Source organism: Dermochelys coriacea, chromosome 1 (assembly GCF_009764565.3).
Source record: "Dermochelys coriacea isolate rDerCor1 chromosome 1, rDerCor1.pri.v4, whole genome shotgun sequence".
Lineage (NCBI taxonomy): Eukaryota > Metazoa > Chordata > Testudines > Dermochelyidae > Dermochelys > Dermochelys coriacea.
Genome location: NC_050068.2, coordinates 36,974,385 through 36,988,401, shown reverse-complemented (window position 1 = coordinate 36,988,401; position 14,017 = coordinate 36,974,385). Strand labels below are relative to the sequence as shown.

General features: G+C 40.8%; 1 protein-coding gene across 1 annotated transcript in view; it reads right to left on the bottom strand.

Moving 5' to 3' along the window:
* DDX10 (DEAD-box helicase 10) overlaps positions 1 to 14,017 on the bottom strand; it is a 309,833-nt gene that overhangs the window by 95,499 nt on the left and 200,317 nt on the right. Inside the window, exon 16 of the mRNA XM_038371539.2 lies at positions 1,931 to 1,987. Within this exon, the coding sequence (XP_038227467.1) occupies positions 1,931 to 1,987 (57 nt within the window). The remainder of the gene's footprint in view (positions 1 to 1,930; positions 1,988 to 14,017) is intronic.

The window sequence follows — 14,017 nt, the reverse complement described above, 5'->3', positions numbered from 1 at the left end:
CAGTTTTAGAAGCTACTGCACAGATGGTGGTTGCAACAGACTTATAAAGAAGAAAAACTGTTGACAGAAAAGAAAAAAAAAGCTCACTCAAACAGCCACACCTCAGAAACAGCAGCAGACTTTCCAAGGGTGTGGAGGGGAGATTCAGGCCGAGAATAGTTTCAACGGAGGCTTCCCTCTACCTAAAAGCTCCTAGAAGTACTGGCAGCACTAGAATCTTTCAGAGCTAACACAGGTTTGCATTCAAATACAAACAGCTGCTGGTGGGTTGCCTTAGTAAAAAGTTTGGGAATCACTGGTCCACAAGACACATTGTAAAAGGTGGTGTCCACTGTACGGAAGTGCGAGAACACCTATACAAATTCTGGATATTCATATTTACTACACTCACTAAAATAGAGATATCCAGGATCAGAACAACTTGCAATGTTTAAAACTTAGAAATGGATTTTAAGACTCTGTATGCATACACGCACACACACAGCAAAGGACATGAGAAACAGGACTGGTGAAAATGCTTCATAGCATTTAAGATATAAACATAATACAGATCTGAGAGAAGAATGATACCACCTTACACTTTTATCCTGTAAGGTCTTCAGAGCAGGGACTGATATTTAATCGATATTGTACAGTGCCATAAATATCTATGGCACTACATAAATAACTCAAAGTGGGTGGTAGAGCCTACATTTTTTGTCTTTTGAAATATCATGGATTTCCTTTTTATCCCTTAAGAAGGTGCAGAATTAAAAAAACAATACAGTATTCATAAATGTTAAATACCTTGATTAGAATCAGTACTTTATTCCTATATTTATATTTTGCTAATTGTTGATTCTGTAAAGTAATTTCCCTTTCAGCCTTCCACATTTACGCTTAAAAATATGCATATTTATATTTTAAATTGCATGCAAAAAAAGTCTACTCTCTGATTTAGAAGTCCATGGTGCCGAGAGCTCTCCTTTCAAGCTGTCTTTGACGATGGAGCAATACTCAATACTCAGCATAAACAGGCTTTTCATCTTGTACTGTAGAGTAATTACTTCCCACTTCAGAACTACAACATGAGTTATCATCTCAGACTTGTATTCCAAGTGCCATAGCCAGCTTGGAAAAATCTGACAGAGAACATTATGGGTTTACTCAAGGGAGTCTGATCTGTGATAACTGCCAAGAACAAATCATGACTATTCAGGCATAGCATAATGAGATACAGTGTGAGAAATGACACACATTATTGGGCTTGTACAGTATTCTGGAAAATCACTGTAACAGAATTTCCTCAGGTCAGCACAAGCCGAACTATACACAATACTAAATATGCCAATACAAAATTGTAACTCTTCATGTACTATATGCTCATAACTATTTCAAAGGGTCTTCATACAATAAACTTCAATTTAAACACAGAAAATTCTTTGTGAATTTTGTAACATGAAGGCTAAATGAAACCTCACTGCAAATCTTACAGGTTGCCATGCTGCATGCAGAACCATAGGCATACAAAGCATACAATAATCAGATGATATCACGTTACATCTTAAAAACTGCAACTGGCTTGATATACAGAATAAAGTGAATGCCTCTCCCAAAGAATGCTCTGGGCATAGAATAAAACTGTAGAAAGAGAAAATCAGAAAAGGAGAAAATAAACACAAGTAACTTTGCATCATCAATGGGCAACAAATACATTTGCTTCCTCCACTTAGTACTATACCACCATTAGCTGTCACACCAAAACAAAGTAAGAGTATGGGGATGAAAATGACAAGCAAACAGAAAAATTCTTTATAATGCTATTGTATTAGGGAAATCCTGAAAAAAATAGTCAAGTAAAAAACTGTTTAATGAGAGAAAGAAGAGCAGTATTTAAATTCCAGTTCCAGAACATAATCACTGGTCTATCAAAAACAATAAAAAGCCTTACCTTCTCGCTTTTCCTCCTGGCTTCTCTTCTTGCTTCCTTTTCTCTCAGCCTTTTCTCCTATGAGAAATAACAAGGTCCATTATAATTTTAAAGTCATACTCCCATTTTATCTTCAAAGAATAAAATAATTTAAAAAGTTGAACTACCCTGTTTAACCCATTCCTACTGTGTGTGGCAGTAGAATAAAAACAATGAATACATGTCTGACTGAGGCACTATTCATTCATCTTTGTCCTGCCAGGGAAGATTAAATACAGTGCAGATTAAAACCTTAATCATCCCGACAAGACAACATGAATCTTTTAAGGCAGTTGTTTGCAGAGGTCTTCCAAGGGGTATATTAACTCCTCTAGATATTTGCCTAGGTTTATAACAAGCTACATAAAAAGCACTAGCCAAATCAGTATAAACTAAAATTTCAATACAGTGACTTGTTTATACTGCTCTATATACTGTACACTGAAATGTAAGTACAATATTTACATTCCATGGTAAAAATGAGAAAGTAAGCAATTGTTCAGTAATTATGTGCTGTGACATGTTTGGTTTTTTATGTCTGATTTTGTAAGCAAGTACTTTTCAAGTGAGATAAAACTTGGGGGTACATAAGAAATCAGACACTTGAAAGGGGTACAGTAATCTGGAAAAGCTGAGAGCCACTGTTTAAGGAATGATGTAATTAAGTATTCTGATAGTATTTTTAACAGGTTATTGCACTTAAAATACTAACATGGCATTGTCAAGTTCCATGTTTATGGTTTCTCATTGACCTCACATGAAATCGCAGTTTACAAGTAAAATGATAGTTTTTGCAACAGTGCGCACTGCTAAAGACACTTGGGTCCTCAGTCAAGCTGTGTTCTTCCTGGCCTCCACAGAACCACCATTAACAGACTTTGCAGTGGAATAGACTTACAGACTTTAAGGCCAGAAGGGACCATCATGATCATCTAGTCTTACCTTCTGCACATTGCAGGCCATGGAACCTCACCCACCCACTCCAGTAATAGACCCCTAAACTCTGGCTGAACTACTGAAGTCCTCAAATCATGATTTAAAGATTTCAAGTTACAGAGAATCCACCATTTATTCTTGTTTAAATCTGCAAGTGACCCATGCCCAATGCTGCAGAGGAAGGCAAAACTCTCCCAGGGTTTCTCCCAATCTGACTCTGGAAAAAATTTCTTCCTGACCCTAAATACGGCAATCAGTTGGATCCTAAGCACTTTGGCAAGACCCACCAACCAGACACCTGAGAAAGAATTCTCTGTAGTAACTCAGAGACCTCTCCATATAGTGTCCCATCACCAGCAATCATAGATTGGCTACATGCCATTGTAGGCAGTTTCATCATACCATCCCCTCCATAAACTTATCAAGCTCAGTTTTGAAGCCAGTTAGGTTTTTCACCCTACTGCTTCCATCACTTCTAATTTCTTTACAGTCTACCTCATCATTAATATACAATGCTACTTCATCTCTTTACCTTTATTTCTGTAATTCCTGAACAGCACATACCCGTCAATACCTGTACTCCAGTCATGACTACTATTCCACCATGTATCTGTTACCCTGGTTTCACTTCCTGCATCAGTAGTTCTAGTTCCTCCATTTTGTTACCCAGCTCCTTGCACTGGTGTACAAACATCTTAGTTATTTCTGCTTGGCTTCACCCAGATTCCTCGCCCGATTTGGGTACATTCATTCTACTGCCAGTATCACCTGCCTGACTGATTGCGTCATTGGTATTGGCACCATTTTTCCTCCTAATGTCCATTCTCCTACCCACTGTTCTTCATTTCTCCATTGATTTATTCTCTCTTTCTTGATTTTCCCAGCATTAATGATTGTGTTGCTGCATGAGCCAAAATAAAATGCAGCTCCTCCTTCCATAGATGAACTGTCTCTGCAATGCCAACAGGAGTGAAGCAGCAGTGAAATTCAGACAACAAAACAAGTAACTATGACTCTGACCACAAACAGGGAGCAGATAAATTGAGCCAGATGGTGCTCTTTGCTGGTAATTTTTTTGGTATGTCTAGTTTGTTTATTTTTAACCAGAATGAGGAATACATCCAAATCAGGTTGTTTTTTTAGTTCTTCTCACCACATAAAGTTTCTCTGATATGTCCAGTTCATGGGATAAGCACAGCAAGTGCCTTGTTTCTGGACTAGAGCCTTGCAACCTGACCCAAACCAGCGGGACCCAACTACAAGTGTCGGGTTCAGGTCAAGCCAGATCTGAAAGCCACCTAATCAGCTCAGGTAGGCTCAGATCTCCTTTGCCTGCCTGTAGGGTTGACATGGCAGTTGCTACATATCTTGCTCCTGCTGGCCATGACCATCCCACTGTGTTCTATGCCACGGAGTCAGCAGGTTGACGAGTTGCAGCACCTCTTGCTCCACAGCACAGCAAGGTCAGCAGGATCAGAAATTGCAGCTGCCACCTCACTGACTCCATAGGCCAGAGGTAACCAGAGATGGTTCACAGGCACAGGGAGCAGTAACCCACAAGGATGAAGCGGCAGCAGTGTCACTGACCCAGTGGGGGGAAATGTCAGGTTGGTCTGAAAATTACTTGACATTCATAGATTCATAGATACTAAGGTCAGAAGGGACCACTCTGATCATCTAGTCCGACCTCCTGCACAGCGCAGGCCACAGAATGTCACCCACCACTCCTATGAAAAACCTCACCCATGTCTGAGCTATTGAAGTCCTCAAATCATGGTTCAAAACTTCAAGGAGCAGAGAAGCCTCCCTCCAGTCAACCATGCCCCATGCTACAGAGGAAGGCGAAAAACCTCCAGGGCCTCTCCAATCTGCCCTGGAGGAAAACTCCCTCCCGACCCCAAACATGCCAATCAGCCAAACCCTGAGCACATGGGCAAGATTCACCAGCCAGATACCCAGGAAAGAGTTTTCTATAGTAACTCAGATCCCATCCATCTAATATCCCATCTCAGGGGATTAGACCTATTTACCCTGAATATTTAAAGATCAATTACTTACCAAAATCCCATTATCCTATCATACCATCTCCTCCATAAACTTATCAAGTAGAATCTTAAAACCAGATAGATCTTTTGCCCCCACTGCTTCCCTTGGAAGGCTATTCCAAAACTTCACTCCTCTGATGGTTAAAAACCTTCATCTGATTTCAAGTCTAAACTTCCTGGTGGCCAGTTTATACCCATTTGTTCTTGTGTCCACATTGGTGCTGAGCTGAAATAATTCCTCCCCCTCTCCTGTATTTATCCCTCTGATATATTTATAGAGAGCAATCATATCTCCCCTCAACCTTCTTTTAGTTAGGCTAAACAAGCCAAGCTCCTTAAGTCTCCTTTCATAAGACAAGTTTTCCATTCCTCGGATCATCCTAGTAGCCCTTCTCTGTACCTGCTCCAGTTTGAATTCATCCTTTTTAAACATGGGAGACCAGAACTGCACACAGTATTCTAGGTGAGGTCTCACCAGTGCCTTGTATAACGGTACTAAAACCTCCTTATCCCTACTGGAAATGCCTCTCCTGATGCATCCCAAAACCGCATTAGCTTTTTTCACAGCCATATCACATTGGCAGCTCATACTCATCCTATGATCAACCAATACTCCAAGGTCCTTCTCCTCTTCCGTTACTTCTAATTGATGCGTCCCCAACTTATAGCTAAAATTCTTGTTATTAATCCCTAAATGCATAACCTTACACTTCTCACTATTAAATTTCATCCTATTACTATTACTCCAGTTTACAAGGTCATCCAGATCCTCCTGTATAATATCCCGATCCTTCTCCGAATTGGCAATAGCTCCCAGCTTTGTATCATCTGCAAACTTTATTAGCACACTCCCACTTTTTGTGCCAAGGTCAGTAACAAAAAGATTAAATAAGATTGGTCCCAAAACCGATCCCTGAGGAACTCCACTGGTAACCTCCCTCCAACCTGACAGTTCGCCTTTCAGTAGGACCCGTTGCAGTCTCCCCTTTAACCAATTCCTTATCCACCTTCTGATGTTCATATTGATCCCCATCTTCTCCAATTTAACTAATAATTCCCCATGTGGCACGGTATCAAATGCCTTACTGAAATCTAGGTAAATTAGATCCACTGCATTTCCTTTATCAAAAAATCTGTTACTTTTTCAAAAAAGGAGATTAGGTTGGTTTGGCACGATCTACCTTTTGTAAAACCATGTTGTATTTTGTCCCATTTACCATTGACTTCAATGTCCTTAACTAATTTCTCCTTCAAAATTTTTTCCAGGACCTTGCATACTACAGATGTCAAACTAACTGGCCTGTAGTTACCTGGATCACTTTTTTTTCCTTTCTTAAAAATAGGAACTATATTAGCAATTCTCCAATCATTCGGTACTATTCCTGAGTTTACAGATTCATTAAAAATTCTTGCTAATGGGCTTGCAATTTCAGGTGCCAATTCCTTTAATATTCTTGGATGAAGATTATCTGGGCCCCCCGATTTAGTCCCATTAAGCTGTTTCAGTTTCGCTTCTACCTCTGATATGGTAATATCTACCTCTATATCCTCCTTCCCATTTGTCATGCTACCATTATCCCCAAGATCCTCTTTAGCCTTATTAAAGACTGAGGCAAAGTATTTGTTTAGATATTGGGCCATGCCTAGATTATCTTTAACCTCCGCTCCATCCTCAGTGTTAAGCGGCCCCACTTCTTCCTTCTTAGTTTTCTTCTTATTTATATGGCTATAGAACCTTTTACTATTGGTTTTAATTCCCTTTGCAAGGTCCAACTCTACTCGACTTTTAGCCTCTCTGACTTTATCCCTACATCTTCTGACCTCAATTAGGTAGCTTTCCTTGCTGATCCCTCCCATCTTCCACTCCCTGTATGCTTTCTGCTTCTTCATAATCACCTCTCTAAGATGCTTGCTCATCCAGCTTGGTCTACAACTCCTTCCTATGAATTTTTTCCCCTTTCTTGGGATACAGGCTTCCGATAGCTTCTGCAGTTTTGATTTAAAGTAATCCCAGGCCTCAACTACCTTTAGATCCATAAGTTCTTCAGTCCAATCCACTTCCCTAACTAATTTCCTTAATTTTTGAAAGTCAACCCTTTTGAAATCAAAAACCCTAGTTGCAGATTTATTTTTGTTAATCCTTCCATTTAGTTTGAACTGAATTAGCTCATGATCACTTGAGCCAAGATTGTCCCCTACAACCATTTCTTCTATGAGGTCCTCGCTACTCACCAAAATTAAATCTAAAATGGCATCCCCTCTAGTCGGTTCAGCAACTACTTGATGAAGGAATCCATCAGCTATCGCATCTAGGAAAATCTGAGCCCTATTATTATTACTAGCACTGGTCCTCCAGTCTATATCTGGGAAGTTAAAGTCTCCCATGATCACGCAGTTTCCATTAGTATTTACTTTATTAAAGACATTAAAAAGGGCTCTATCCATATCCAAATTAGATCCCGGAGGTCTATAGCACACCCCAAGCACTATCGTAGGAGAGGCTTTACTAGTTTTCTTCCCCAATGTAATTTTTGCCCAGACAGACTCTGTCTTATCCATTGCATCGCTTCTTATTTCTTTACATTCTAACTCATCGTTGATATACAATGCTACTCCACCCCCTTTACCTTTGTTTCTGTCTTTCCTAAACAGCACATACCCTTCAATACCTGTAGTCCAGTCATGACTACTATTCCACCATGTTTCTGTTATCCCTATAATATCTGGTTTCACTTCCTGCACCAGTAGCTCTAGTTCCTCCATTTTGTTACCTAGACTCCTCGCATTGGTGTACAAACATATTAATTTTTGCTGTTTGGCCTCGCTCACATTTTGTACCCTATTAGGCACAGTCATTCTACAGCCAGTATAACTGATTTTTGAATGTTATAATTCTTGATGTCTGATTTGACTATCAGAGGCTCGTTCACCTGCGCATCTACCAATGTGATATATGCCATCATGTGCCAGCAATGCCCCTCTGCCATGTACATTGGCGAAACTGGACAGTCTCTACGTAAAAGAATGAATGGACACAAATCAGACGTCAAGAATTATAACATTCAAAAACCAGTTGGAGAACACTTCAATCTCTCTGGTCACTCGATCACAGACCTAAGAGTGGCTATACTTCAACAAAAAAGCTTCAAAAACAGACTCCAATGAGAGACTGCTGAATTGGAATTAATTTGCAAACTGGATACAATTAATTTAGGCTTGAATAGAGACTGGGAATGGATGAGTCATTACACAAAGTAAAACTATTTCCCCATGGTATTTCTCCCTCCCACCCCACCCCCCACTGTTCCTCTGATATTCTTGTTAACTGCTGGAATTAGCCTACCTGCTTGTCACCATGAAAGGTTTTCTTCCTCCCCCCCCCCTGCTGTTGGTGATGGCTTATCTTAAGTGATCACTCTCCTTTCAGTGTGTATGATAAACCCATTGTTTCATGTTCTCTCTGTGTGTGTGTGTGTGTGTGTGTGTGTGTGTGTGTGTGTGTGTGTGTGTGTGTGTGTGTGTGTGTGTGTGTAAATCTCTCCTCTGTTTTTTCCACCAAATGCATCCGATGAAGTGAGCTGTAGCTCACGAAAGCTTATGCTCTAATAAATTTGTTAGTCTCTAAGGTGCCACAAGTACTCCTTTTCTTTTTGCGAATACAGACTAACAGGGCTGCTACTCTGAAATTAGTAGGAGTGGAATTAGAAGTCAGAGGGAGCAGAAGATAAAAGCAATAGCATGCAAAACTAGAGGGGAAGCTTTGTATGAAGAAAATTGCTGCCATCAACACCTTAACAAATATTGGAAATGTAATTTTACTTTGTGGGAAAAAGTAAGGAATCAGTTCCTCTTTGACAGATGAGGAAAATAGATGGACAAGATTATTAATTTAGGCCTCAGTTCAGGAAAGCATCCTTATTCAGGACAGTGCTTAAGCACACGCTTAACTTTAAGTATCTGAATAAATTCCATGGAAGTCAACTATGCTGTCCTGAGTAGCAATGTAATGCTTTTCTGAATCAGGGCCATATCTGAAATTGAGGGCCCATTCTTCTCAGCACAGAGCAAGAAACAGTCTCTTCTGAAAAGAGCTACTCTAAATGATAAGACAACGGGTGGGAGAAAGTAAACAATACCAGTATTATACAACAGTGAAGGCAGACAGAAATGAAATAACTTGTCTAAGGTGACAAAGGAACTCTATGACAGGAGCCAGACAATGGAATCCAGATCTTCTAAATCCCAGTATGATGTTTTAACCCACCAGACCTCCCTTTTTTGCATTTAAAATTACATTCTGATAGAAAGGAAGAATGGAAGGACGGGAATAGACGTGGACAATATATTGTAAGATAGCTGGAAAAGGCAACCAAGCAAATGCAGATTTAGCCAATGATAATCAAATTTATTCCATGTCAGTTAATTCTAATTTTATAGATAAGCCTGTATATGTAGAGATTCATGAATCACTAAGGCCTCTGACACTTTAATTTTTAGAATTTTCTACAACCAGCAGAAGAGTCTGGATTTTCTTGGAGCTTGCATTTTCATAATACATAGAAAGAATGTAAGATTTTATCACGCTATAAATCATTACTTGGAAGACTAGCATATAATTCAGCAATCAACATCAAATTTATTAGTAGCAGGAAAACAGAAAATTAGGTTTCAATGTACAAATACTTCATTAGATATGCTCCTGGCCTACTAGCTGACTTCTTATCTGATACAGCTCTACAGTTCCCTAATATTGCAAATTTCCAACTGAAAAGGCATACATAAAGACAGATCCTGTTATTGAGTATGGCATTCATTTTTATTGCCAATATCTGTACATCATAACTTCATAACACAGCAACATGAGATTGTCAGTTAAAGCTGCAGAGCATCACAATTTGATTCAAAAACTTTCTCCCCAATAGAAAGGTTGTGGAAATCTTCATGGTTGTAGAAATCATGTCTCCCTGGAGTCTCCATTTGTACCCAACTGCTTGCCCCTTATAGAGTAAACTTTTATTCCAGATGAGGAGCTTATACAAACACTAGCACGTTTACACTTGCCATTTAAAGCGCAAAAAGTCCCTCAGAAGTTTCACCGTAAACAGAAAACCACCTCCCCGAGAGGCGTACAGTTCTTGCCAGTGATACTTTTGCAGTGATGTGCAAGTGAAGACACTTTCTTCCAGTTTACACAGCTTTTAACCTCCGGAGGATATCCCACAGTGCCTAGGTGACCTCTCTGGCCAGAAGCTCTGCAGCTCTGACGCTAGGTAAATAAACATCTGCTTCCCTCCCCCTATAAAGCCCCGGGGAACTTTGAAACTCCCCTTCCCGTTTTCTTGGGAAGTGCTCACTTATCTGGCCAGATGACAATGGCTGCTCCACATAGCAAAGGATCCCCTGCTTGGAACAATGCTGAGCTATTGGACCTGATCAGTGTTTGGGGAGAGGAGGCTGTGCAGGGAGGCAGGATGCCCCACGATCACCCCTTCCCACAAGACCTAGCCTCAAAATGGAGAGAGCTGCACTGTGGGATAGCTGCCCTCAATGCACTACTCTCATCGGCGACGGAAGCGCTGCAAACGTGAACACGATCTGACGCCTGTGGAAGTAAGTGAGAACACAAACCAGCACTTTTCTTTTACTGGTTCCCGATCACCGGTGAAACTGACAGCGCAAAAACTCTGCAAGTGTAGACATAGCCTAAGTTTCCAGCAAGCAGGGGTGCAAATAGACGCTGAACTAGCTTGCCTCACAGTAAGTGTCTGTGTCCTGCTGATGAATACTAAAAGTTCCCTAGTGCACTTTAATATACTCCTGTTTCAAAGTGAGGTAGATCAAGCGCACTGTGGAACTTTTAGCATGTGGCAGCAAGGTCCACACAGCAGGCTGGGAGAGGGTCGTGTCCCAGCAGACCATGAACCACCTTTGTTTAGAAAAGCCTGAGGCGTGTTGGTTTCCTTTTCAGACTATCAGCACAGAATCAATCATAGGCTTAACTGGAAAGCAAAGCAAGACCCTGCTCTTTTCTTCCCAGCCTGTGCTTCCAGTCCGTGCATTCCTGGAGTAAGAAATTCAGCCCTAAATCAAGAGTGGCCAACATGTGACCTACATACTGGAGTAGGGTTATCAGATAGCAACTGTGAAAAACCGGGACGGGGGTAGGGTGGTAATAGGTGCCTATATAAGTAAAAGTCCCAAAAAACGGGACCGTCCCTTTAAAAACAGGACAGATGGTAACCCTATCCTGGAGCAGCCTGCATGGAACTTGGTAGAAGGCACATAGGTTGCAGAAGAGAAGAATTTGGAGAATGCAACAGGAAGTCGGTATGACAATCAGGGTCCAGACACCCGCAAGGGAGAACAGGGGGGCCAAAACTTCAAAGAGTAAGCAGTTGAATCAACTGGTTGTATGCAATGTCATTGTGTATAAATATATATCAAGTAAGGCCTTTTATGAAAGCCTGTAATATTCTGAACTTTATGGTCATTAGGATATACATATATAGGTTATAACTATGAATATATTTATATATATTTGCATATAAATGTAAGTATATATGTATAGAACACAGTAATAATAATTAGGGTATGTCTACTCTTAAAATGCACTTCCTCACTTCAGTGTAGACACTACTTACGACGGGGTAGGGTTCTCCTATTGGTGCAGGTAATCACCTCCCAGAGAGGTGGTAACTAGGTTGACGGAAGAATTCTTCTGTTGACCTAGTGCTGGTCTACATCAGGAGTTTTAGGTTGCTACAGCTACATCTCTCAGGGTGTGGAGTAGCTATATCGTAGCTATATCGAAATAAATCCACCCCTGCAGGGACGGGAAAGGTTCTACGCTGTAGGTAATCCACCTCCCCGAGAGATAGTAGCTAGGCTGATGAATGAATTCTTCCATTAACCTAGCGCTGTCTACACTTGGGGGTTAGGATGGCTTAATTATGTCTGAGGGGTGTGGATTTTTCACACCCCTGAAAGACAACTATGCCGATATAACTGTCCAGTGTACATCAGCCCTAGGCTACAACTACAGCCATGTGGAGAAGCAATCAGACAGGGAGGAGCACTTCCTGGGTAATTGTGTACACAAAACCAACTCCAAGCGCCTAGCATTGTAAACCCAGAGAAAGACGGAGGTGGACTATTAACGGTAATGGAAAAACATTGAAAAGAAAATCCCAGTCTTGGAAAATTAAGCAAGGAGGGAGTTTCCCCTGCTCTGTGGCCTGGTCTACACAACAAAGTTAAGTCGATGTAAGCCAACTTGTGACAACCTAGTTGTGCAAGTATCTACACTTACATTCGTGGGAGACAACTTTAAGTGCGCTGTTATGCTGACATAGTAACATCAGCTCCCCGAGAGGCATTGAGCCACAGTTGATGTACGCAGGTTGATGCTGCTCAAGTATAGACAGCTTTGATCCCAACAAACAGTTCAGAAGAGACACAGTACACGGTGTGCAAGTATGAATGGGAAGTGGCATATGAATTTTGCAGTGGCTTTTTTTTTTTTTTAAAGAAGGTTGAAATGCAAGAAATGCATTCCGAGGAGAGAGCTGAAAGAAGTAATAGAAGTTTTTAGGTGCACAAAAAGAGGAAAACTGTGCCAAGTGTCAGGGACAGCATGGAAGAAGGCACACAAGGAAAAACTTGAGAAGGAAACAGCTGGAGCAAAGGAAGCAAGAGGGGGAGCAGGAGGAAATAGGAGCCAAGATGTGGGCAGGGAAGTTCTGGGTAGCTCCGTGAAAGTGATGAGGAGAAAGTTATACTTGATTCAGATGGTGAGGGGGAAGACGACGAACAGATTTAAAGAGGAATATTTTAGCTACAGCATTTTGGATAAACGGAGTTGAAAGGTCAGAGAGGGAAAAGTGGTAATCAAGGCAGGAGGAGACCAACGCACAGGGAAGGATTACAACTGTTAGGTCATCTTCTTGTAAAGAGATGTCAAGAGGAAGAATTGATAGGATTTAGTAATAGCCGTATTAGGGGGAGAGAAGTCAACACTAACACTGGGTGACAGGGAAGAAAGTGGAATCATTAACATCAATGGAGAAGGCAGGGTTCATTTTGCTGGGTTGAGTTATAACTGGCGGTGGGACACAAAGACAGATGTCAGAGGTGCAATACTGTAAGGGAGAAGAAATTGCAGAGCCATAAATGATGGGTTTAAAAAACTAGTTGTAGGAGATACTGGAGTGGTAGAGAGCAACTAAATACTTGCGACAGACAGCCTCAATTTCCTCCTGTGGGAAAAAAAACCTGGCAAGATCCTGCATAGAGTGGTTTCAGAGTAGCAGCCATGTTAGTCTGTATTCGCAAAAAAGAAAAGGAGTACCTGTGGCACCTTAGAGACTAACAAATTTATTTGAGAATAAGCTTTCGTGAGCTACAGCTCACTTCATCAGATGCATCCGATGAAGTGAGCTGTAGCTCACGAAAGCTTATGCTCAAATAAATTTGTTAGTCTCTAAGGTGCCACAGGTACTCCTTTTCTTTTTTGCATAGAGTGGGAAGAAGTGGGAGGGCCACATTGTCAAAGACAGAGAAAAGCCACTGGGAATCAAAGATACAAAAGTCAGGAAAGGATGAGAAACCGAACTGTTTTAGCAAGGAAGATGGCTGAACTGAAGGAAAAGAAGAAAAATTTGCAGAGAAGGCTGTTTGCATTTTCTACAAAGGTGCTTAGCTACACAGGAGCAAATGAGACAGCAGCCATGGTTGGAGATGGCAGAAAAGACAAATGGTGGGAGAGGAAGCAAAAATAATAAATAAGTAAAAATAATAAAATAAAATAATAATAATAATGAAAAGACTGAAGGAGAGAAGAGGGATTCTGAAATCAACAGAAGGGAGGGAAATCAATGAGGGAAGAAAAGTACTGAAAAGTGCAGAGATGTTGATTGATTTGTGGTAAAAGGACAAGAATATGCAATTTTGGCAAGCATTAAATTGCACAGGTGAGCCAATGAATGCCTAGATGCAGTAGGACTGCAATTTCAAATGGAGTTTTATCTGATTAAAGACTGCACAATGAAGCCCTCCAAAAATCCAAAAGAAGTCAGGGTACTCTCTCTGG